The sequence below is a fragment of the Eleutherodactylus coqui genome, chromosome 3 (assembly GCF_035609145.1).
Source record: "Eleutherodactylus coqui strain aEleCoq1 chromosome 3, aEleCoq1.hap1, whole genome shotgun sequence".
Lineage (NCBI taxonomy): Eukaryota > Metazoa > Chordata > Amphibia > Anura > Eleutherodactylidae > Eleutherodactylus > Eleutherodactylus coqui.
The window spans coordinates 107,628,211-107,654,955 of NC_089839.1; the positions used below are offsets into that span (position 1 = coordinate 107,628,211).

The 26,745-nt window shown below is 41.0% G+C and overlaps 1 protein-coding gene across 2 annotated transcripts in view; it reads left to right on the forward strand.

Moving 5' to 3' along the window:
* The window catches only part of ADGB (androglobin), a 243,210-nt gene that overhangs the window by 133,268 nt on the left and 83,197 nt on the right, over positions 1–26,745 (forward strand). For both annotated transcript variants that reach the window (XM_066595947.1, XM_066595948.1), the window contains exons 23-25: positions 14,486–14,579; positions 23,395–23,526; positions 25,576–25,729. In XM_066595947.1, coding sequence (XP_066452044.1) covers positions 14,486–14,579; positions 23,395–23,526; positions 25,576–25,729 — 380 coding nt within the window. The remainder of the gene's footprint in view (positions 1–14,485; positions 14,580–23,394; positions 23,527–25,575; positions 25,730–26,745) is intronic.

Genomic DNA, 26,745 nt, shown 5'->3' on the forward strand with positions numbered 1-26,745 from the left:
GTACATTTCAATCAAATCGAATCACAATACACCTTTTCTGCCACAAAATAGAACTACTCAATAAACATATTTTGGACATCTGGTCATTTTTTAATCAAAAATCATCACACCAAGATTGGTTAACGTGCATAGCATGCATTTTTATGAATGCTACTTAAACCAGCATGAACTAAAACATTATATACATTATATTGTATGGAAAGAAAGACACTAGCCCACAAGAGGACTAGCATGATCGGATATTCAATGGTAAGCAATCAGTCTGGGCATCTGGGGTGTAACAAAGACTCATAGGGCATTATAGCAGAACTGGAGAGGGGCTCCACCATGGCAAATATTTGGCTTCATAAACTATCTGCAGTGACTTCTCCTTCTTTCCTTGGCCTCTTACTGATCTGTAATTTCCAGGATATTCTGGGTATTTAAAAAAAAAAAAAAAAAAAAAAGTTGTACATTTTCCGTGTTAAGCTTTCCTTTAATTACTTAACGCTACAGGACATACAGTTACGTCCTGGAAGTTCGGGGCATGTATAGAGGGGAATCGCTGGTTGATCTTGCTCCATTCAATGTGGTTGCTAGCTGTTACTTACAGCCAACACCCGCCCGGAAAAGCTCCAATAAGCAGCGCCGTTGATCGGAGCTGTTAAACATTTAAATGTCTCCATCAATTCTGACAGCGGCATTTAAATGCAACAATCAATTTTCGTGGGTCCTGCACTGCTCCCTGTAATAGGATCACGGGTTGCCGTGCGGTTGCCATAGCAGCTATGTGCCCCAAAATAATACCATTAGAAATTACAGGATTGCCCACAAAAAATGATCCTTCGCACAACTATGCCAACGTAAAAATAAAAAAAGTTATGGCTGTCAGAAGATGGTGGCAGAAAATAATTTTAAAAAATGAAATATCTTTGGGAAAACATAACAGTAGTACAGCAGAGAAAACAAAAAAATATATATATAAATTTGGTATCGTAGTAATTGTACTGAGCCATAGAATAAACTTGTCATTTTTGTTGCAGTTTGTACAACGCAGAAACACGACGCACCCAAAAATGGCTGAATTTTTTTTCCATTTCTGTCCATTTAGAATTTTTTTAACGTTTTTCAGTACATTATATAGCACATTATATAGTGTCATTGAAAAACAAGCCCTCAGACATCTATGACGATGGTTAAATAAAAAGCGGGGGAGGGGTGACGGAAATTGGTAAAAAAGGGCGTCAAGGAGTTAATAATAACTCTGGGGCCCAGTTTTTCTGCGGCCTGCAGGGACTCAATATGTACAGTTTCCTGTATGAGTCACAAAGATAACTACAGAAGAAAGAGAGAGATGTGACAACTTTTTACCAGCTGAACAATTCTTTCTGATTGATCACGAGAGGCAGATCACAAACATAGATAATTTAATAATGTTCACAGTTCACAGTACAACATTAAGTTATAAAATGCCATTTCTATGATTACTCCTTTCATGGACTGAAAAGTGTGATAATTTAGAGTTAGTCCAGACTCCTCAATGTTCTAATAGGTTTTAATCCTAAGGTGACATCTAATTACAGATCTATGGTGTTACAATAAATGCCGCTCTATTATACATTTCACAGTTTTATCCTACTTTACAGCATTATCCTTATCAGTTTATCAGAAGCAGCATCTCTCGTCTCTCTGTAATCCAAATTTCTATTAACTGTCATATTTATCTTATCTACTCTAAATATGATGTGGCACAGCTGGAGTCAAGCAATTCAATAAACGGTCTTAAAAGTAGCCAAATAGTACTGAATAATGAGAGTTGAGAAAGAAGAGGTGTTCACTTGATGAAAGAGAATTCAGTTTCCAAGCAACAGTAATTGAATTATAAGCCTATCATTTAGATAACAGTAAGAAAACAAACTCATATATTTGTAAAATTATTTTGGTAAACAATTTACCTTTGTTTGAATATTGAAGTCTGCAATATACCATATATAAAGCAAGCTACCCAAGAGATCAGTTGATCACCATGTGTCATGGTGCTGGTACCTGGAGATCTGTAGATATCACTTATTACATAGCACCTATACAAAACCAGGGTAGAACCTGCTCTCTGCAGAAGCTATCCACTCCGGCTAATAGTGGGGAGTCCTGAGCGAGAACTCCTTAAGGGTACGTTCAGACATAGCTGCTGGCAGAGCCAGCTGTCACCCTATACAGAGTAAGAAGCAGACTGAAGTCAATATTTACTGAGTCTGCAATACCATGCATGGCCACTCCACACTGTATGGAGCTATCTGCTCCATACAGGGTAACAGCTAGCCTGGTGAACAGCTAATTGGCCCTTGTCCCATGTGGTGAACCCCCGCCAACAAACTATTGATGACCTATCCATTGGATAACAAAGGAGAAAAGTCAGATCCTTAAAGACACTTTTTTTATTCCAAAAAATCCATAAAACAACAAATGGTAGGTACCGTGTAACACCATGTCTACACTCAGACATGTTTCGAAAGACACTTCTTTCTTGATCCCAGATAACATCCTGTGCAATGAATGTCTTGCTGGGGGGCTTTATATCGGGGAAACAGGACAAACTGAAAGCCAGGATGAGATCTCACTGCCACTCAATTAGAGAGGAAAAGACGGAATTACCTGTGGCAAAACATTTTTGTGGTCACGGACATAGCATAAAGCAGATGAGAGTTATCATACTGAAGGGCAACTTCAAGTCACAGCGTCACAGAAGAATTTGGGAGTATAAATTTATGGCCATGTTTGATACCCTCAAGAATGGAATGAACCTCAGCCTGGGATTTTTGCATAAGTGCAGAATATAAAGGGTCTGAAGGAGGTCAAGAAGGGCGTCCTCTTCCCAATCATAGTTTTTTTTTTGTTTTTAAAACTTGATAAAAATTCATAATTTGATTTGTAAGAATGTTGTCATCCAATAGGTGGTGCTGCAGCGCTAGTGTTTCCATCTCTTTCTTATTGGCATCTCTTTCTATAACAGACATCATAAAACTGTCACATTCCTTAGCTCAGTGGACTGATTAAGTATTTATCACTTTTCTCAGGTTGTTTGGTGTTATTTCAAGTCTTGAGTGCGAAACAGTTTCAAATTTCTGTGTCAACATTTATTTAGATCAAGAGGGGTGTCCTCTATGCATTTGTGTTATATTTGTGCCCCATCCAAACCAGTTTCATCAGCCTGATGAAGGGTCGATAATAGCAACCTGAAAGCTCGCTGTAACATCATGTATTTTTGTTAGCAATTAAAAGGTATCATATCTACAGGATTACTTGGTTTCTCTTCCTGAGAACAATCACATTTTGCTCTACTGGCTAACACCGTACCAAACCTTTTTTTCGAGATAACAAACTGACATGGTACTTCCACTTTAAATCAATTAGGGTCCAATCATTATATATTTAAATCATATGTGTACATTTCCACAAGCTTGATTGGGACACCCAAAACTAACACATTTTTTTATTTTTTTATCTTTCCTTCCTTTCCTTTTCTCCTTAACAAATATGCAGCAAATCATTTTTAAAATTTAAACCCACTGGTAAGTGAGTTCCCAATTTCAATATCTAGAATATCTCTCTGCTGAGGATAAATTTTCTCCAATCCACTCCTTTTAAAGGTTTTTTATTAGTGCAATAACATGTTTGCTATCACAACTGATGACATTTTTAATAATAAACTTGGATTCTCCATCTGCACTTTTAAAATTTTTAGTTTTAATTTGATATCTACAAGCTCCACATCTAGTGCTATCCTGTGGATAGCTAAACAATTTTTCATACATGGAAAATCACTTTAATGTATGCTTACTGTCAGGAAACTGGAAGTCCCTGGAAATACCCGCAACCCTTGTCCCTACCTACTTGCCCCCCTGGGCTAAGCCCCAGGGCAACAACTGGGCGACGGTCCCTACACTCACTAAGGAAGGGGAACACTAGGACTAACAAATGGACAGACACTGCAACAAACAACAGCAAGGAGAGTCAGACTATCCGGGTCGGCAACGAGAGGGTACGCGGTACCAGAGAGTCAGGCAAAGGCAACGTCAGGTTCAAAAACTGGGAGTCAAAAGTCCGGAGTCACAACAAGAAATATACTGGTGTAGCAGGAAGACCAAACTAACACTGGCACTGGAATGCAGACACAAGCAGGTTTAAATGCTGTCAGAGCTCCCGCCCCAGCAGCTGATTGGGGCGGGGAGTCTGACAGCAGCTGAGTGCACCTAGCAGCACTGGGGAACCCGCCCCCAGCCCTGCAGGAGGCAGGGAAGGAGATGCATGCCTGGTTGCTATTATACCGAGGACACGACGCGGGGCAACACCCACCGCGTCCCTAGCAACCTGGTGGCGAGGAGGAGCTCGGCGGCCAGGGGAGGGGACGAAGACTGGGGCTCCCCTGCGCAGCAGCCCGTGTGACAGGACCAGCGGTGAGGGCACGAGGGACACGCGAACCGCCGATCCTTACACTTACCATTACATATTTGATTTAGTAGTTGCATAGAGTATGCAGTACTATATATATTGTTAGTGTACTTAGTAAATCAGACTTTGGGCCACAACCCTGGTTTGAAGGTTTTAAATGCTTCTGAGTAGGATAGTTTTATTTCCTTTTGATACAATAAAGCAGTGTTTTTTTAAATGATCCGTGTGGAGTTCTGGACTTTGTTAAATTTTTTATGAAATCGTTCAGCATGCTCATGCTGTTGTGCACCTAACTGGAGAGAAGCTCTGAGAGTGGGGCAAGCTAGAAAGCCAGCCACTGAAAGAGAATGCTCGCTCCTGAAGCACAGGTATTGAACAAATTTGGTGCTTGAACAGAAATAGACACATCTGACAATGCTTTGTTCATGTAAAACTACAAGTATATGCAATATGAAATGACAGACTAAGGGCGAGCACCCACTGGCGTTTTTTTACCTGCGTTTTGCGTTTTTCCTGCACAGGCATAGAGATAAAGTGTGCTCATGTCCACTGGCGTTTTTAAAATCGCCCCGCCCCGCAAAATCGCATCGCAGCTGTCCTTACACTCTGGCTCCTTTTTTTAATCTAACTTCTCCCATGGTTTTCAATGCTCCCGGAAAAAACGCAACGCAACGCAATTCGCACGCGCCGCATGGCGTTTTTGCAGACAACATTACTGAAGACTGTGGAAGGGCGGGCATTCTTCACAGGTGCTGTAGGGTGTGTTGGTATAGAAACGCTATGCAACGTTTTAGGATGAGACATTCTCCGCGTTTTGCGTTAAAAAAACGCAGCGAAAAACGCAAACGCGTAGATGCGAAATCGCTGCGTTTTTCACGCACTTACAACGCAAACGCCAGTGGGTGCTCGCCCTAAGGCCTTATTCACACGACCATATGTACACCACTATTTAAAAAATAGTGGTAAAAAAACGTGTTAAAGAAAATCGCCACCAATTGCGACCACGTGAAGCATTGGATTCCAATGTATTCATTCACATGACCAATTTTTGGGTGCCTAAAAAAATTGCACTGGGAAAAATAGCAGTCATGGTCAGCATTTGGGTGACCGTTTAGTAATGGTTGTCAGGGCAATCTTTATAATACTGTGTAACTATAGTCACCATTATGGAATTACTGTTGCCATGACACTCAGAATATGAGATGATGAGTGGGGTGTGGCCTAGAGTGTGATGTGAGCAGTGGAGAAACACCAGGAGAGCTCCCATCTGTTATGCTACCTTCCTAGCTTGGTTTTCCTCCTGAAGCAGTGTTTTTGACTCTGTTGTGCTGCCTGACTTCCTGGTGCCTGGGCATTTGGTTGTGTTACATGACGCTTCCTGTTGTAGGGGTGCAGAGAAGCGAAAGGAGCAGTTATAACTGAGACTGGCCTGTTGTGAGGCCTGTCCGTTTAATCTAGCTGCCATGATGAGGAGGAAAGAAGCTGGCAATGTACGTGCGCTTCATGATGGCGCTTAGGTGCCAGCATCTGCATATGCTACTGTGAGTACTTTGCGCCGTGATGCTGCCCATGCATCAATACAGGCAATATTGAATATTGAGCGGGGTGATCGTGCAGAATCCATGGAACGCTTTGACCAGTCTGATCGCTTTTCTGAGAAATGCTACTGTGTTTCACCGAAAATAAGACCTAGCCTAATTTTCAGGAGGGGTGGGACTTGAAATATAAGTCTTCCCCCGAAAATAAGACCTAGCTAGACTACATAAAAAAAACAAAAAAAACAATACTCACCTAGTAGATGGTGTTCGGGTCCCTCGCACTAGGCTGTGGCGCTGCTACAAGCTGCCGTGTTTTCCTGAATGCCAAAAGAGCGCCGCGTCATCCTCTCAGAGCCGGTGCTTGATTAACCAATCAAAGCTATTCATTGAATTACATAATTGAGTAGCTTGATTGGTTAACGATTTGCAAAATCATACACAAAATGAACCTACTCTATGCAATGTTTTTCTAGCTGTGACCAAAAACAAAATTGTTTTGGCTTCCCTCTCTGCTCAGGTTAGTAGCCTAAAAAGAGGACGTTGGATTTATAAGAAATGATTTGCAAAAAGTTGCTGAAAGGTTGTGTAAAGAGACACATATAGATGAAATCGAAGAAAAAAATGTTTCCTATGCAGGATGCAATTAGTAAATGCGAGCAGTCTATGCAAAAGAAATTTTGGAGACATTTTAATAAGCTGTATGCTTTTAAGTTAAGTGTTAATGGTGAAAATCTTTATACATATTTGGCTCGGGTGCCCTTGCCAATTATGTCTCGTGATCAGAGAGTTATGTTCGAGGCTTCTTTAGCTGAAAGAGTTAGGGCTCCCACACACTTGCGTTTTTGGTGCGTTGCGTTTTTAACATTAGAAAGTCCCACTGACAATCGCGTTAACAAAAAATGCAAGTGTGTGGGAGCCCTTAAGGGATGCAGAAGTAATGCTTCCTAATGAAAAGTCGCCTGGGTTGGATGGTCTTCTAAATTCATTTTTTTAGTTCTACCAGGATATGCTTCAGCCATAGCTTTGGATGGTGTTTAATAAATCATTGCATGAAGGCGTACTTCCACCATCAATGTGAGATGCTATGATTGCCTTAATTTCTAAACTGGGAAAGGATTTAGCTCTTCCTAATTACTAATTACTAGCAGTTTTTTCACTCAATGCTACCAAAGCTTTTGACAGCATTGAGTGGAATTATCTGTGGGCTATTCTTCATAGAATGGGTTTTGGTGAGAAATTTTTGGCATGAGTTAAATTGCTCTATTCAAATTCAGGAGCGAGAGTAAGAGTAAATGGTCATATTTCAGGATTGATGATGTTAGCAGCAGTGTTCCCTGTACCTTTTTCTCTTTGACCTGGCAGTCGAGCCTCTGGCTGGTTTTATAAGACAATTGCCTGATATAGTTAAATTGCAGTGTGGAGAAATTGATACAAATATATAGGAATCAGGGTAGCGCCCCTACAAGCATATAATGGAGATCAATTGGTGGTAAGATATAGTGGACTTACCCTGGTACCCGGTGAAGTCACATGAGTGACTCCCACCGGTACCTGCTAGTCCAGAAAAGCCTTTAAGAGTGGACATTCTTTGGTCCCAATCCTTAATGGAGAGCTGCTCAGGTCTTTGTGTCCTCCCAAGCTGGGGGACCCAATGGTGTAGATTCCAAGGATAAAAAGAGAAAAATGATCCAAGCGCTTCCCGGGGAAAAAGTGGATCCACTCAATGGATACTAAGTTCTAAAATTTATTGCAATTTTATTACAATCTTATTTTCTCTATATAAATGATAGATTTGTATATGTTATATGCTTGATAAAGGCCCTTGAGGGGCTGAAATGCGTTGCAATAAATTTTAGAACTTAGTATCCATTGAGTGGATCCACTTTTTTCCCGGGAAGCGCTTGGATCATTTTTCTTTTTTATCCTTGGAGTGTGGAGAAATTTATGAACATATCTTACTATATGTAGATAATCTGTTGTTGTATACAGGGAATGTGAATAGATCATTGAATCCTATTACGTCTATCTTTGATATTTTTGGTAAGATGCTGGGTCTTACTATTAACTGGGGAAAATCTGTAATTCTCCTTTTAGATCCCTTGCCAATGGACTGTTCATTGGAGCATACACAGTTATAAATAGTGAAGGAATTAAAATATTTTGGAGTTGTGGTATCTTCTAAGTTTCAAGACTTTATTTCTGCCAATTTGCTTCTATTGGTACAAATTTTTGAACATACATGCAAGGTCTGGAATTGTCTCACATTGTTAATAATTGGCAGGGGAAATCTTATTAAAATCTTTTTAATGCCATAACACCTTTATATACTTTAAAACTTTCCAGTTTGGATTCCATTACAATATTTTTTACACTCCATATTCCAGACTCCAGACTTAGAAACCCTTCAAAGAACTAAATGGTCTGGAGGGTTGGCAGTTCGAAATGTTTGTATATATTTTGGCTTCTTAATTGCAACAGTTGAAGGGTTGGGGAGAGAGAAATGGGGTGGGGTTGAATGGTAAATTTGTTTCTAAAATAACAAGCTGTAGCCCCCCTCCACCCCATAACAGTATGTGAGAAAGGGATGAAAGGAAGAAAAAAAGAGACTACATATGACAATTATTTTAATAATTAAATTGTGGAATAAATTTAAGCAGATTTTGCAACTAGATGAAGTTAATATATACACCCCCTCAGGAGGAACCCTAAATTGCAAAGGTTTTTAGGTTGGAGTGAATTTCACAATGGGAGAGGCGTAACCTTTTTGGAATAGGTACATTCTGGGGCTATTTTTTATAACTTTGAACAATTTAGAGAGCTTTATGATGTTCCCCATAGTTATTTTTTGCAGTTCCTTCAGTAACAACATGAGTTTGCTGCACAGGCATGGAGAATCTGTGCTTACGATTCAAGACTCTTTGGTGATTTTTTTTGGGTGTTCAGGAGCTATGAAGGGTATAGTATCTTATTTTTGTCACTTTCAATTTTTATTTATTTTAATTTAGCATACTATCCATAAGTGTTTAGTATTTACATTACAATATAATCATGGCATGACTTAATACAAGTGCCAAACAAATCATTTTTTAAAAACAATTAAACAGTTTGTCAACAAATAACAGATCACTTTAGGTCGCTGTCTGTTAGAGTGATATTTCTATATGTGTTAGGGGATTTCTGGATATTTAGTGGCCTTACATATCTTTATAGGGAAACGGGACTGGGGAGGAAGGTAGAGGGGAGGTAAAAAGAGAGGAGGGGGGTCCCACCTCTGGCGGAGTTATGACCAAAACACAGCATGCAGAGTAGTGTAGAAATTTTTCATATTTATAAGGAAACTAGCTGATATACCCGGCCTCGCCCGAGTTAATTTGGTACTGGTGTTTATCTGGTGTTCACACGGAAAATCTTATGAAGTCGTGGTTACTTTAGAGATACCGGAAAAACATATGTTCACCATTTTGCATAGTTCTCTGCGTTACCCAGGAAACACCACGTGGAGGCAACCATGCGACGTTTCCTTTATATAAAATGACATCAGGAAGTGAGAGAATTAGATTACGTACATAAAACTTGGACACTAATTCTCTTGCGCTTAGAATTGAATAATGGAGTTGGGACCCATTAGCTTTCCCTATTTATGACATAATCAATGCTCGTGCCAAAGTTCCCGTTTCTATGACACCGAAAAGTGAGAAAATTACATTCCGCACGTAAACTTTGGACGCTAATTCTTTTGCGCATAGAATTGAATAATTGAGTTGGGACCCATTAGCTTTTCCTATTTATGATATAATCAATGCTCGTGCCAAATTTCCTGTTTTAATAACACCGGAAAGTGAAGAAATTACATTCCGCACGTAAAATTTGGACGCTAATTCTTTTGCGCATAGAATTAAATAATGGAGTTGGGACCCATTAGCTTTTCATATTTATGAGATAATCAATGCCTGTGCCAAATTTCACATTTCTATGACACCGGAAAGTGAGAAAATTAGATTCCGCACGTAAAATTTTGACGCCAATTCTTTTGCGCTAGAATTGAATAATCGAGTTAGGACCCATTCGCTTTTCCTATTTATGACATAATCAATGCTCGTGCCAAATTTCCCGTTTCTATGACACCGGAAAGTGAGAAAATTACATTCCGCACGTAAAATTTGGACGCTAATTCTTTTGCGCATAGAATTGAATAATGGAGTTGGGACCCATTAGCTTTTCCTATTTATGACATAATCAATGCTCGTGCCAAATTTCACGTTTCTATGACACCGGAAAGTGAGAGATTTAGATTATGTACGTAAAATTTCGATGCCAATTCTTTTGCGCATAGAATTTAATAATGGAGTTGGGACCCATTAGCTTTTCCTATTTATGACATAATCAATGCTCGTGTCAAATTTCACGTGTCTATGACACCGGAAAGTGAGAAAATTAGATTCCGTACGTAAAATTTGGACGCTAATTCTTTTGCGCATAGAATTGAATAATCGAGTTGGGACCCATTAGCTTTTCCTATGTATGACATAATCAATGCTCGTGCCAAATTTCACGTGTCTATGACACCGGAAATGAGAAAATTAGATTCCGTACGTAAAATTTGGACGCTAATTCTTTTGCGCATAGAATTGAATAATCGAATTGGGACCCATTAGCTTTTCCTATGTATGACATATTCAATGCTCGTGCCAAATTTTACGTTTCTCTGACATTGGGAAGTGAGAGTTTTAGATTATGTACGTAAAATTTCGACGCCAATTCTTTTGCGCTAGAATTGAATAATGGAGTTGGGATCTATTAACTTTTCCTATTTATAACATAATCAATGCTCGTGCCAAATTTCCCGTTTCTATGACACCGGAAAGTGAAGAAATTACATTCCGCACGTAAAATTTCGACGCCAATTCTTTGGCGCTAGAATTGAATAATCGCGTTATGACCCATTCGCTTTTCCCATTTATGACATAATCAATGCTCGTGCCAAATTTCCTGTTTCTATGACACCGGAAAGTGAGAAAATTAGATTCCGCACGTAAAATTTCGACGCCAATTCTTTTGCGCTAGAATTGAATAATCGCGTTGGGACCCATTTGCTTTTCCTATTTATGACATAATCAATGCTCGTGCCAAATTTCCTGTTTCTATGACACCGGAAAGTGAGAAAATTACATTCCGCACGTAAAATTTGGACGCTAATTCTTTTGCGCATAGAATTGAATAATGGAGTTGGGACCCAGTAGCTTTTCCTACTTATGACATAATCAATGCTCGTGCCAAATTTCCCGTTTCTATGACACCGGAAAGTGAGAAAATTAGATTCCGTACATAAAATTTGGACGCTTATTCTTTTGCACATAGAATTAAATAATTGAGTTGGGACCCATTAGCTTTTCTTATTTATGACATAATCAATGCTCGTGCCAAATTTCATGTTTCTATGACATTGGGAAGTGAGAGATTTAGATTATGTACGTAAAATTTTGACGCCAATTCTTTTGCGCATAGAATTGAATAATCGAGTTGGGACCCATTAGCTTTTCCTATTTATGACATAATCAATGCTCGTGCCAAATTTCACATTTCTATGACACCAGAAAGTGAGAAAATTAGATTCCGTACGTAAAATTTGGACGCTAATTCTTTTGCGCATAGAATTAAATAATTGAGTTGGGACCCATTAGCTTTTCCTATTTATGACATAATCAATGCTCGTGCCAAATTGCATGTTTCTATGACATTGGGAAGTGAGAGTTTTAGATTATGTACGTAAAATTTTGATGCCAATTCTTTTGCGCATAGAATTGAATAATCGAGTTGGGACCCATTAACTTTTCCTATTTATGACATATTCAATGCTCGTGCCAAATTTCACGTGTCTATGACATTGGGAAGTGAGAGATTTAGATTATGTACGTTAAATTTTGACGCCAATTCTTTTGCGCTAGAATTGAATAATCGAGTTGGGACCCAATTTCTTTTCCTATTTTGGAGATAATCTATGCTTCTGCCAAATTTCATGTTTCTACGACATTAGGGAGTTGGAGAACGTTTGGCGAGTCAGTCAGTGAGTGAGTGAGTGAGTGAGTGAGTGAGTGAGTGAGTCAGTGAGGGCTTTCAGCTTTATATATATAGATTAAGAATCTGTTGTGTTAGGAGGGCAGAATATAATCCACCCATGGCTTCCAGACTTTTCGAAAAGCCTCATAGTGGTCTAACAATATTGAATTTAGTTTTTCATTTATGAGATACCAATTTAATCTTCTTTTTACCTAAAAAAAAATCCAAAGAAGCATTTCACCAGGATTGGGCTTTTGTTTGCTTGGTGGCTAAAAAAAAGAAAGTGATTAGTCTCTGGGAATTTATAGAGATTCCTGTTATAAGTTAATTTAGTAGAGCTTCCCAAGGATTTGGTGTAATGTCTTATTTATATAGACAGATTCTTTCCTACTATTTACAGCCATTCCCAATAAAGGAAATAGAAAAATGGGAAAAAGATTTCGGCCATATTAGTAAAGATAAATGGTCCGCAGTGTTGCGTATGATTCCAATGTAATCTCTATCTGAAAGTCAACCAGTATTACAATTATATTTAGTGCATAAAGTTTATCGCACTCCATTAGGTTGTTTAACATGAGTATTTGATTAAGCTCAGACTGTCCAAAATGTTATATGAATGGTGCAGATTTAATGCATGTTCTGGGATTGTGTAAAATCGTGTGCATTTTGGAATGGGGCATTAGAGGTTATTAATAAACATATATTGTCAATATTGGTCTTAATCCCAGAATTTGTGTATTTGGTATTGTTGATGAGCTTGATAGGCATACTCTTTTGGGAATTCAGACAGCATTGTATCGGACGAGGAAACAGAATACTGCCCTTTGGATGCAGCCTGCACCCTCGACAGTTGGAGATTTTGTTGCTGATTAATGGGTGACTGCAGTACAGATCTGAGCAACTGGAGTCAAAGCATTCCACAAACAATTGTAAACTAATTGCTTGAAGCTGCGTTGGATTCTCGGACCCACATGCAGTATGTTCCATTAACCTGATTTCACTGCCAGCAACAACTAACCTGATGTACTGCTAGACGGACCCAGATGCATGAATGGAGAAAAAGTCCCAATTCTGTCGGGGCAAAGTGATAATTATCAACGTATTAGTAAGTGTTTTGGAGAAAGGACCAACCCTGCTGTGACTTCATAGAACTAGACAGTTCCCACCCCCTGGAGTCATAGTTTGGGGAGCAATCAGTTATGACAGTATGACTGAGTTGGTGGTTGTTGAAGGCACAATGACTGCCCGCTAATATGTGGGCAGAGTGGTATGCCCTTTTATGATACCCTTTAAAACCACCACTCTAAATGGTATCTTCCAATAGGGTAATGCTCGTCCACATGCTGCAGCCATCACAAGACATGCCTTTCAAGGTATTATGACCATGGATTGTCCCACGCAGTCCTCAGATTTATCTTCAATCACCCATGTCTGGGATCCATAGATAGACACATTACATTGTGTGACTACCCACCATAAACGGTACAACAACTGACTGCCCAAGTCATGTGGGCTTGAAGAGACATACCCCAACAAGATAACTGAAAACTTCAAGCATCCAAGAGTGCACAGGAGTTTCATAGTGGGCACACTACTTACTGACACCTGTACTGAACAGTGAAAAACTTTGATTCATTCCAATCTGCTATCATTTATTTTGGTTATGACTCTGTATATATCTATCATCATTCATGAAAAGCCGACAATTCCTTTTGGGTGTAACACTTTCAATTTCCCCCAGTGTATTTTGTCATCCAGGGGCATAACTGGTATTCATAGGGTCTCAAAGCAAGGCCAGGAATGTCCTCCAACACTGTTCACGATAAAATGAACTAAAGTAATGCTGTAAACAGCTGCATGATTACTTTTATATGAGCAGCAAATTAAAAATAAAAGAATAAAAAGGATAACGACATGTACCACAAAAAAGTATGCTAAAAGTATACTTTTTGGCATATGTTATGTCCATAGGAGTCAGATATGTTGAGCGCGTACCTCTGGCGCATTTCTTAGTATATATGCCAGATGAACTGCATGCCAACGTGGTCAAGGGCACATATACCATATAGGCAGATCAAGCCACTGCTAGGAAGAACTTGTAGAATGGACGCCTAGTCCTGGGAGATCTGGATGTCCTTTCCTCATTGTACTTTGAGTGGTTAGACCCTGTCCATGACTTTCCTTTCCAAAGGAAATGAATTGTTAATAAACAAGGCCTGCGTAATTAGGCCAAGGGTTATGGGTAGAGTTTGGAAAAGGGAAGCAAAGACCAGGCCTTTCTGTTCTGGGTATCAAAACCTGGTGTCATTTTGATCTTTGCTATGGAGTTTTTGCCCTTCTATGTATACCACTGAAAGTAGAGTCAACAAAGCCCTGCTTATCAAGGATTTCTACCAAAAATGCATTTGATTCTACTAAGTCGGTGTTTTACTAAACCAAACTTATTTTACTGCATATTCTAGGAACCAAAGAAAACGTCGTTGTCAAAGGAATTCTGGACAAAATTAGTGCAGTTGTTGAGAGGAATGCTGAACAGTATAGCATTAATTTTTTGAGGTAAGCTTAGTATGTGTCAAATGTGTTACTTTTTACATAACTTCTGGCCAGATTGTGTTCAATTGAATTATATATGGTTTTGAAGATATATTTGTGTAGATCATGGTGATGTGAAGCAGAATGCATGAATTACCTGTAGCTATAGAAGCTAGGCCTGTGCGTATAGGTAGCTATGCAGGAGAGACATTGTATATTCATTCTGTATGTACAATATGTATATATTAAGCTCTTACAGTGCTTTGGGAAGGATAAGGGGAAGTTACAGATGTGTTGTGAAAAGCACACCATAATGTTCTGCTTAAGGCCTAATGTCCACGAGCAGGTTTGACTTGTGGAACTTGCATGGGGCACCCTTGCGGGAGATCCACAAATGAAGCCGCCCATAGGGATGAATTAGCATCTGCAAAACAATTTTAAGCATGCGGATGTGACTTTTTCCCAGCGTGCGGATCGCTTGCGTGGGAAAAAATCACAGCATGCTCCATTTTTCTGCGGATCCTGTGGGACAGCTTCCATTGAAGTCAATGGAAGCCGTTCGATCCGCGGCACAGCCACAGCTGTCACTATGGAGGTGCCGCGAATCTACGGGAAACCAGGAGATTTAAAAAAAAAAAAAAATTGCATTGCGCATGAGTCCGGCACGTCCCCAGCACATCCGGACACATCCACCGTGCTGAAGAAAGACGATCTGCCCGGCATGCAGGAAACCTTGCGCTGGATCTGGACAGGTAAGAAAATGTCTTTACCTGTCCATGTCTGCGGGCATGGCTGGATTCCGCTGTGGGATTCAGCAGTGGAATCCATGTGGGCAAGTGGACATGAGGCCTTAGGGTACATTGACATTTGCTTTTTTCTGTCCGATTTTCAGACCGAAAAATGCACGATAATCGTACCCATTTAAGTGAATTGGGGCACTCACATAGGCTTTTTTTCACTCAGACTGTCAGTCCGAGTAAAAAAAAATCACTGCATGTCCTATTCATGCCCAATTTTAAAACAAGAATAGCACGTCAACGTGCGTTGTTCAGCACATCGGACAGCACAGAGACATACATGCCAGTTGCGCTCAAGAATCTTGGGTGTAACTTTGAAATCACCTGTGTACAAGTAGCCTTATTTTGTATGAAGCAATATGATATAAGGTTTTGCCTACTCAAATTAATGGAGTTTAAATTGCAAGAATATTACTAAGTCTATAACAATATAAGTTTTATATCTGATACTTGATGCAAGAGAAACTTTATCATTTCTTGTATTACTGAATTAGTCAGAATATAAATACAGAGCTGGATATTATGATTTTAGCCCATCCTTCTACTCTACTTGTCAAATGACAACCTTATGTTTTGATATCTTGAGCACAAACAGAAATAGGGCAAGTGCTTGGTACCTCCTGAGAAGTTACAGTACTAAACATGACATGGATTTAGTGCAAGCTTGGCATAGAAAATCATGCAAAAGTATACAAAATGTTAGTTATTTGATTTTCCTTACCCCATTCACATGTAGCAAAAAGATCTGCAGCATGTCCCATGTTCTGCATATTTTGCATGTTTTTACCCATTGTTACTTCCTAAGATATAAAATGTACGGTTAAAATCAAAATGATTCAACTCCCATTGCAAATTAGCTTTATTTGCCAAATTTACTAAGGACCCTTTTACATGGGCCGAAGCGCCCGACAGTTGTCCCAGCGATAATCACTCCTGTGCTTTCACACAGGAATGATGATCGCTCAGACAATGCAGATGGATGATCGTTCCAGCCACCCATCTTCATTGACAGTAAGCTGGCAATCATTCATAGCTGATTTTACATGGATCAATTGTCGTTCAGTATTTATGCCACCTAAGCTGAACGATGAACTATAAGTGAATGAATTATCATTCGTCGTTCAGTTGCTGGCAGCATTTACATTAAACAATTCTGAAAAAAAAGTTTTCCTCAGCTGCATGGGATATTTTAGGTAAATTTTATGTTTTCAAGGTTGCTGAATCCAAGAGTGACCTCCATTTCCCCCCATCACGTACAGTTATTTTGCAATATATGAGGGGTTTACATTATAAATGCATATGATCGATGAAAAAAAAAAAATCACAATTTTATTACAATGAACTAAACATAACCTTTGTTAAAAATACATTCATGATACATTTATCATTCTGTGTTCACTCTTTTTGCCTGTTAAATCTTTTCTTCCTCTCTTTGATGCTCCTTCGATCACGCTTTCACTTTCCATTTTTCGTTTCCCGCTTGAGCATCCAACAGTAGACAGCTGACATGGAGACGTCCCGACTTCCTTGGTAGCAGCTCTCGATATCACGGACATCCTAATTAAATCTTTCACCCTGCTCTTCACTATAAACTCCCAAGTTTTCGAGAAAATAGTCAACATGGGAGTGTAAGAAATGAAACTTTAAGCTGATCTTGCATCCTTGAGCTTTAAACACAGCCAACATACGTTGTGCAATGGTTTTGTAGAGAGGGTCTTTAGTATTCCCCAAAAACTAGTGCACTACGTCCTTGAAAGAGTCCCATGGTTCCTTTCCTTTTTCACCCATTGTTTCTGAAAAGAGGGGATCAGATAATTTCTCAATTCCTCTTATTTTCTCTTTGTATTGTTCTTTAGTATCGCTCTTATAAATATTAAATGAAAGTAAGAATCTGAATGATAGCACTGTGCAACACAATTCTTGTAACAGATAAGCAGATAGGAGGCTTATAGTAACTTTAGTGTCCGGAATTCAAAATGATATTCGTTTTTTTCTGCCACGTAATGTTTTCCAGTTATGGGGAATAATGTGATCCAATTGCTGTTATACTTTATTTTTTGGAAATATGCCTATACAATTAATTCAGTAGGCTCGCCATTAACCTTGCTTAATAAAAAGAATTAAAAAAGTGACTGCTCAACTATTTCGCAATCGCAATTACATACTGCACACTGACTGAACACTATATGCAACATATAGGGTATGTTTCCATGTGCAGAAATGCCGCGGATCATCCACCAGTAAGTTTAATAATAATATTTAATTTAATAACAATATGGCTGAGTGGCGCGAATGTCTGAACAACACAGACAATTCCCGATATGTCCGTGGACAGTTAACAACAAAATACAGCGGAGGACAATAACATCCTTGGTAAAGTGGGCCTATCACAAGTATTTCAGAATAAAGCTTGGTGACCAAGATAAGAAGTGGGCATCGCACATCATCTGTGTGTCATGTAACACTCATCTCATCATATGGCGAGAACAAAGAGACCACCATACTGACTGTTTTTTCTGCATGACAAATACCACAGGTTCCTCCAGTAAACAGAAAGATAACATTCTGTATCCAAATATACTTTCTGCAATAAAACCTGTGCCTCATGACTCCAGATTGCCTATTCCCGATCTAATGGAAGGGTTGCTATTGGCCTCTGGCAGGCCAGCATTTCTGGGACTACTAGGGTGGTCACTATTACTGTTGTGGCAACTTTGGGGGTCACTTACTACTGTGGCCACTTTGGGGGTCACCATTACTACTGTGGCCACTTTGGGTTTCACCATTACTACTAAGGCCACTGTGGGGGTCAGTATTACTACTATGGCCACTGTGGGGGGTCACTTTTACTACTGGGGCTTCTGTAGGTGTCACAATTGGTGATCATTTCCATGGACGTAAGCACATTTCAGTCATGCATAAAATCGCTTATGCCCACGTTTTTCGCCTGCTCTGGCGTGTTTTTAAAGTGCACAAATACACTGCATATTTGCCCATGCAAAAAAGACTGTAGACAGGCTCATTGAAATTGTGTGCAAATAAGCAGGTTTCTTCCGTACTCCCTGCATATTTGTGCTCACCCATCCACTTCAATGGCTTATTGCAGTGTGTAATACGCCCCAACAAGGTCATGCTGCGTATATTTTCATGTGATTGTACATCATGAAAAAAATACGCTCATGTGAACGAACCCATTGAAATCAATGGGTTCTATTCACTTTGTATTACGCACTAGAGATGAGCGAGCATACTTGCTAAGGACAATTACTCGAGCGAGTAGTGCCTTATGCAAGTACCTGCCCGCTCGTCTCAAAAGATTCGGGTGCCGGCGGGGGGCGGGGAGCGGCGGGGGAGAGTGGGGAGGAATGGGGGGGAGATCTCTCTCACTCTCTTCCCCGTGTGCTGTGTGTGCTACACGCATGTAGCAGAGCCGTGTGTGTCACACACATTTAGCAGAGGTGTGTGTGATGTGCATTTACCTGAGCTGCATGTGTCATGCGCATGTAGCAAAGTCATGTGTGTTGTGTGTCACACGTATGTAGCAGAGCCATGTGTGTGACATATGCATGTAGCAGAGCCATGTATGCTGTGTGTGATGTGCTTGTAGCAGAGCTGTGTGTGATACGCATATGTAGCAGGGCTGTGTGTGTGACATGCACTTGTAGCAGAGCTGTGTGTGATGCGCATGTAGCAGAGCTGTGTATGCTGTGTATGACGCGCATGTAGCAGAGCCGTGTGTGCTGTGTGTGACATATACATATAGCAGAGCCATGTATGCTGTGTGCCACATGCATGTAGCAGAGCCATGTGTGCTGTATGTGACACGCATGTAGCAGAGCCATGTATACTGTGTGTGACATGCATGTAGCAGAGCCGTGTGAGTCATGCACATGTAATAGAGCCATGTGTGGTGTGTGTCACGTGCAAGTAGCAGGGCTCTGTTTGATTGGCATGTAGCAGATCTGTGTGTGACTTGCACATGTAGTAGAGATGTTTCTGTGACACGCGCATGTAACAGAGCCATTTGTGCTGTATGTGATGCGCATGTAGCAGAGCTGCATGTGCTGTGTGTAAACCGCATATGTGGAAGAGCTGTGTGTGTGACACATGCATGTAGCAGAGCCATGTATGCTGTGTGTGATGTGCATGTAGCAGAGCAGTATGTGGTACCTGCCATGCACATCTAGCAGAACTGTGTGCACTGTGTGTGACACGTGCATGTATTAGAGCCGTGCGTGCTGTGTGTGACGTGCATGTAGCAGAGCCATGTGTGCTGTGTTTCACGTGCATGTAGCAAAGCCATGTGTGCTGTGTGTCATGTACATGCAGCAGGACCGTGTGTACTTTGTCTGACGCGCATGTTGCAGAGCAATGTGTGCTGTGTGTCGTGCACATGTAGCAGAGCTGTGTGTGGTGTGTGTGATGTGCATGCCGCAGAGACGTGTGTGGTGTGTGTCATGCACATGTAACAAAGCTGTATGTGTGACATGCGCATATAGCAGAACTGTGTGTGTAACACGTGCATGTAGCAGAGCTGAGTGTGCTGCATGTCACGCACATGTAGCAGAGCCATGCGCTCTGTGTCAGGTGCATGTAGCAGAGCTGTGTGCTGTGTGTCACGAGCATGTAGCACAGCTGTGTGCATTTTCTGTGTCACACGAATATAGCAGAGCTGTGTGTGCTGTGTGTCACGTGTATGTAGCAGGGCTGTGTGTAAGTGACATGCGCATGTAGCAGAACTGTGTGTGTAACACGCACATGTAGCAGAGCAATGTGTGCTGTGTGTCATGCATGTAGCAGAGCTGTGTGTGCTGTGTGTCACACACATGTAGCAGAGCTGTGTGTGCTGTGTGTCATGCATGTAGTGGAGCTGTGTGTCATGCATGTAGCAGAGCTGTGTGTGCTGCATGTCATGCAATGTAGCAGAGCTGTGTGTCAGGTGCATGTAGCAGAGCTGTGCGTCATGCCTACGTAGCAGAGCTGTGTGTGCTGTGTGTCACGCCCATGTAGCAGAGCTGTGTGTGCTGTAGCAGATCTCTGTGTGTGACATGTCCATGTAGCAGAACTGTGTGTGTAACACATGCATGTAGCAGAGCTGTGTGTGCTGTGTGTCATGCGCATGTAGCAGAGCTGTGTGCATTTTCTGTGTCACACGCATACAGCAGAGCTGTGTGTACTGCGTGTCACGGGTATGTAGCAGAGCTGTGTGTGCTGTGTGTCACGCATATGCAGTAGAGCTGTGTGTGCTGCATGTCACGCGTATGTAGCAGAGCTGTGTGTGCTGTGTTACGCACATGTAGCAGAGCTGTGTGTATGTGACATGCATATGTAGCAGACTGTGTGTGTGACACGTGCGTGTAACAGAGCTGTGTGTGCTGTGTGTCACACCCATGTGTGTGTGATGCACATATAGCAAAGCTTTGTGTGCTGTGTGTGATGCGCATGTACTAGAGCTGTATGTGTGTGACACGTGCGTGTAAGCAATGATGGTGACATCATCACAGGTCCTGAACCAGCAGCCGTGTGCTTACAGCTCCAATCCCTTTCACTGTATTATATCAGTCAGTGGTGCCACCAAAAACACTGGTACTATAGGTTCCTAATAATTACTAGTTATATCAATAAAAGTTAATTTTTAGAGGACCAAGGGCATAACTAGAAAAGGCTTGGCCCCATTTCAAAATTTTATATAGGGCCCTCCTCGATCATGAAGCAGTCGCATGTAATAGTCCATGCAAGGACACACTTTCCTGCCGAATCACATTAAAATTATATGAAAATATATATAGTAGGCGGCTAAGTGTGCCCTTACATTTACCTAAACCAATAAATGTAAGGGAAAGACTGCAGCTGTCCCATTGCATTCTGTAACTAGCGCTATTCCACTAGCGTTCCCCGGTGAGCACATTTGCTTTAAATATTTAATCCTCTATTTCAGTGATGTCTGGGCTATGGAAGCACTTTTTTTCTTATTTGCATTTAGGCTTACCTTTTCTTAGAAACAGTGTAACAACTGAGCATTGATATGTTTAGCCCGAACAGGACCCCGCAATCACATATATACAAGCTGCAAATATTTATATTATCAACATTCATGTTACCTCCATACTGTCACTAAACAAAACCCACTATATCATAAACCGCTTTACCAATACTATAAAAAGGCCAAGTAATACCGCCACATTATGATCCCATATTACCACTAGTTAGTAACTGATACTGCCATACTGGTACTGCAAAAAGACCACTACAAAGATGAGGGTTGCCAATAATACCACTATATGAGGGCCAATACTATCACACCATGATCACATATTACCACCATAATATTACTGTATAAAAATACTCTACAGAGACCAATATTACCCCTATACAGTTACCATACAGTGATAGATACTAGTTCTACAGAGATGCTCTGCAGACTGTATCAGTGATTACAGTACCATTGTATCCAATCATCACAGATTACTCCCTCTCTAATTGGAGATATTCACTTTATCCATCTTTTCCATTCAGACCAAAGCACCATGATGACTTCTGGCCACAACACATCTCTGCACAATTCAAAAAGGACATTTTGGCTTCTTGCTTTTCCATTACCGTCTCTACATTTTCCACAGCACTACATGATCTCCCAATCTATAGTGCCCCAGAAAGAAATACTAGTGCTTCATTATGCCGTCAGCTATTCGGAATGCCTCCCTGTGCCCCCAATGAGTAATGATGCCCTCTTATCCCTCCAGCTATTATAAATGCCTCCTTATGCCCCCAGCTATTATAAATGCCTCCTTATGCCCCCAAATATAAAGCCTCCTTATGTCCATAACTACAAATAATGCCTCCTTATGCTCCCAATCCATTATGCAGTAAAATAAAACACAATGATGCGCTCACTTCTGTTGTTGACATGACACTCCCCACCACTTACCTACAAATATTGAACTATTCACAGTTTAAACAACTGTATTTTTAATGTGTATATGACATAAATCTGGAACAATGCACAATTTTATCTATTTATTTTACGCAGCGTTTATTACAAACATTTATTCGTCTTAATGCTCATTTGTTTTTATTATGTTTGTGTCTTTTTCCTACCTTGTTTTTCCTTGATCTAATAATCCAATTGTTCTTCCTATTTCTGGATATCTTTGTTTTCTGTAACCTAGTCTCACCCAGTGTGACTGATGAAGGGACCCGCCTTGAAATGTGTATCTGATGATTTTAATAGATACAGTAAAAGAGAAGTTGGATAATTTTATCCCACTGTCTGTCGAAATTTATTGGAGAGCGGCGCCTAAATACCAGTGTTATTTCTCCACAAACTCCACTTGACCACCATTTTGTGCATCTATCTGTCCGGCATTACCTCCCTAGTGAAACTCATTTCACACATTCACACTTTTTTCTCTTCAGATCCTTGAGGTTTCTGGGCATCTTAGCAGACCCCAAACTATTAAATACACCAGGTTTTCTCAACCACTTTCCTTCCTCTTTGTCTTCTTGCTCCCCGCCACTGAGCTGTCCTCCTTGTCCACTGGTAGGTTGTCATGTGACTGCTGCAGTCAATTCCCGGCCTTCATTGCCATGATGGTCATGTGATGGCTGCCAAGAGACAAGGCGGAAAGCTCTGCGGTTCAGGGCAGAGGTGAGTATATCATTGTTTTTTATTTTACTGCATTCCCTTTTCCCACAATATCTTTAGTAATCACAGTCTCTAGGTGGCTTTTGCTGCTGGGCTGAACCCGGCAGCCTTGGACCCCTAAGATACGGTCCCCGCTGCGGCAGTACTTGCGCTTCTGTAGAGGACTCTCACAGTGATAATAATTTGCAGTGAAGTTTGAATCATGTTGATTGCAACTGTAGTTTTATACGTTTTCTAATTTTGTTCTACAGTGAAAATCACTATTGGGCAAGGTCTTTAGTGTTAGTATGAGGTGACACTGTTCTCACAGTGTATGAGTGTGGTTTAGTTTAGACTCTATCCACAACAGTCTTAGATTTATAGACCGTAATAACATCAGTATTTCAATATGTTTCAGGTATATGTTTAAGCACAGTTCTGCTTCACACAAGTACCCCTGCTATGCGGATGAACAGTATAAGATTACATTTGCTGATTATCCAGTTACCTACCCAGATCAGCCTGCAAATTCATGGTTTGTGGTTTTTAGGTAAGTTACAGAACTGTAATGAGGATTGATGATCACCCTTTGACCCATCTTGGTCTTGTATTAGACCCATCAAGGTCCTGGAAACTGTACATTTTTTTTTCTCCTTACTGTATCACAGAACAAAGATGTGTTATACATAAGACTCTCCCTGTCCCTTACTTCTAACAAATGGTAACCTTCTGTGTGTAGGAGACATCTGCAGGCATTGTTGTGCTCTTCTGCTTAAGCTGAAATCAGGGCCTCAGCAAGATCCGCCAAGGTCCCAGGATATATTGGTGAATTGAGCAAAGTAGCCAAAGTTTCAGGAAAGCACTGTGCCACTTTGTCTTGTGGTTGCAGCTCTCAGTTTTGGTGACCTAATGACAAATAACATTGATTGTATATTTTTATAGTGCTTCGGCAGTCAAATTACCAGAATGGTCTTCGCCAGTTGATGTAACATTCAAGGGATGTAGGCCAGATTATAAAATTCTCCAAATTGTATAAATTATATGGGGGCAAAAACTTAAAGGGGTTGTCCGGCCATAAACATTAGGTCTCATTACTTCTGTTTGCCCATTTCCATGCACTTTGTAATATACATTGTGCATGGAAAATGAAGCAAACAGAAGTTTTGGACTTACCTGAAGGGATGCCCCCCCCTGTGTTGCTCCTCCGTCGTCCCTGGTTACCACAAGAATCTTTTCTTCTTGTCGGCCCAGCTCTTGTCGGCGCGTGAACGAGCCCCTTCTCATCCGCGCATGCGCAGTTCTTCTCTCTGCAGCCGGGACCAATATACGTTCTTGTGTGCAGGGGGGGAGGATGGAAGAGCCTCAGAGCAGGAACTGAGCTCCCGCCCCCTCTCTGCCTCCTCTCCGCCCCTCTGCACTATTTGCAATGGGGAGAGCCGAGACGGGGGCGGGGCTAATTCTCGAACCTTAGCCCCGCCCCCGTCCCGCCTCTCCTCATTGCAAATAGTGCAGAGGGGCGGAGAGGAGGCAGAGAGGGGGCGGGAGCTCAGTTCCTGCTCTGAGGCTCTTCCATCCTCCCCCCCTGCACACAAGAAGATCGTATATCGGTCCCGGCTGCAGAGAGAAGAACTGCGCATGCGCGGATGAGAAGGGGCTCGTTCACGCGCCGACAAGAGCTTGGCCGACAAGAAGAGAAGATTCTTGTGGTAACCAGGGACGACGGAGGAGCAACACAGGGGGGGGGGCATCCCTTCAGGTAAGTCCAAAACTTCTGTTTGCTTCATTTTCCATGCACAATGTATATTACAAAGTGCATGGAAATGGGCAAACGGAAGTAATGAGACCTAATGTTTATGGCCGGACAACCCCTTTAAGGGGAAACCTCAGTTTAAAAAAATTTATTTTTCATTATACGTAGTTTATACAATGAATTGTTTACTATTTACACTGTTCAGTTTGCAGCTCCTTAATGGAACATACCGTAGTTTAACAGAGACAGTAGCTCAAATTGCCGGCTGCAAGAGATAGGAATATGGTGTTTGGGATCCCATGTAGTTGTGTGGATTTCTGAGTTGTTTTTTTTTGTCCCGCTACCACAGAGAAGACCACAGGGATAGACAGGTCACTTTGCATTTCTCTACTCTCATTTTTCTATCAATAGAACCTGTCATGGAATAAAATAAGTGGGACTGACCGCATGGCTCTGCAGCCATGGTCACATTTATTCTATTCCTGTTTTTTTTTTTCATACTCACTTCTCTTTGTCTGGTTGGGCTCTTTGTAGGTCCATTTCCTGCCACTGTCAGTATGTCAAGTGGGCAGTTTGCACCACTCACTATTACTGGGTAACATTGAACTTGATTGGCAATCTGACGTCACCTATTGAGTAATTGAAACCTCCAACTTGGCACATTGGCAACGCTGGGACATTGACCTAAGAAGAGCCTGTCCAGGCGAAGGGAGTATTAAACAGGGATAGAGTCAGGAGGCTGTAGATCCATGCAGTCATCCCCACTGACTTTATCCTATGATAGGTCCTCGTTACTATTCAACTAAATATAAATCTTGTTTTTTTAACTAAATCCTTTAACTTCTTTAGGGCAGTTTTCCATGTTCCTGAAGATATGCTTATAATACCCAAGATGTATACAAACCTTCAGGCCTGTGCACTACACGTAATTAACAATGATACATTGGAGGAAATACCTCGAGTGTTTAACAGAGTAGCACCAAGTATATACATCAAAAACATGGTGAGTGCAAAGTGACCAAATCATGCATTAAAGTGTTGTAATTGGGGAAAGTGGGGTGTGGATTAGAGCGTGATTTGAGCATTGGAGGCATGCCAGGAGAACTTTCATATGTCATGCTAGTTTGGCTCTCTTCCAGAGGTGGTGTTTCTACCTCTACAATGCCAATTGCCTTGCTGGTCTCTGGACCACTGCTTATTCTGTAGAGTAGATGAGTGCAGAAGAGGAGGAGTGATGATAGCTGAGACTGGATTGTTGTAAGGCCTGTCTGTTGTTCAGTTAAAGTGGTGATGACAAGGGGGAAAGAAGCTGCTGGTGGACATGCGTTTCAAGATGGCGCTCAGGCGCACGTGTCTGTGAACTCTACTGCACATACTGTCCACCTTGAGGCCACACATATGACACTAGAAGCAACTGCACGGGATATTCTGTTCGCTTCGATCACTTTACCGAAAAATGCTGCAAAGTGGTAAAGATGTTAGCAGCTTACTCAACCCCTCTACAACCCAGATAAATGCTCATGTAAACGAACCCGTTGAAATCAATGTGGATAAGCCCTTAGAGGGTTTGAGGGCAGTTGGTCCAAGATTTCTTATCCTTTCATTGGTGTGTCCAACAAAAAACCTCATCCAGACGGACAATTCGTCCAATCTCAATTTGTCCTAATTTTGATACAGGTGAAAATTTTATGAAGTCAAGGTTACTTTGTACGACACTGGGAAGTTACATTACATAGGGGTGCTAATACTTTTGCACTTAGCATTGAATAATTAAGCTGTGACCCGTTTACTTTTCCTATTTCCTATTTAGGACCCTTGGAATGCTCCTGCCAAATTTCATGTTTGTATGACAAAGGGAATTTAGAGAACTAGATTAGATGCATTACACAGGGATGCCAAGACTTTCGCACTTGGCTTTGAATAATTGAGTTGTGACCCCTCTACTTTTCCTATTTAGGACCCAAAGAATATTCCTACTATTTTATGTTTGCACAACATCGGGAATTTGGAGAATTAGTG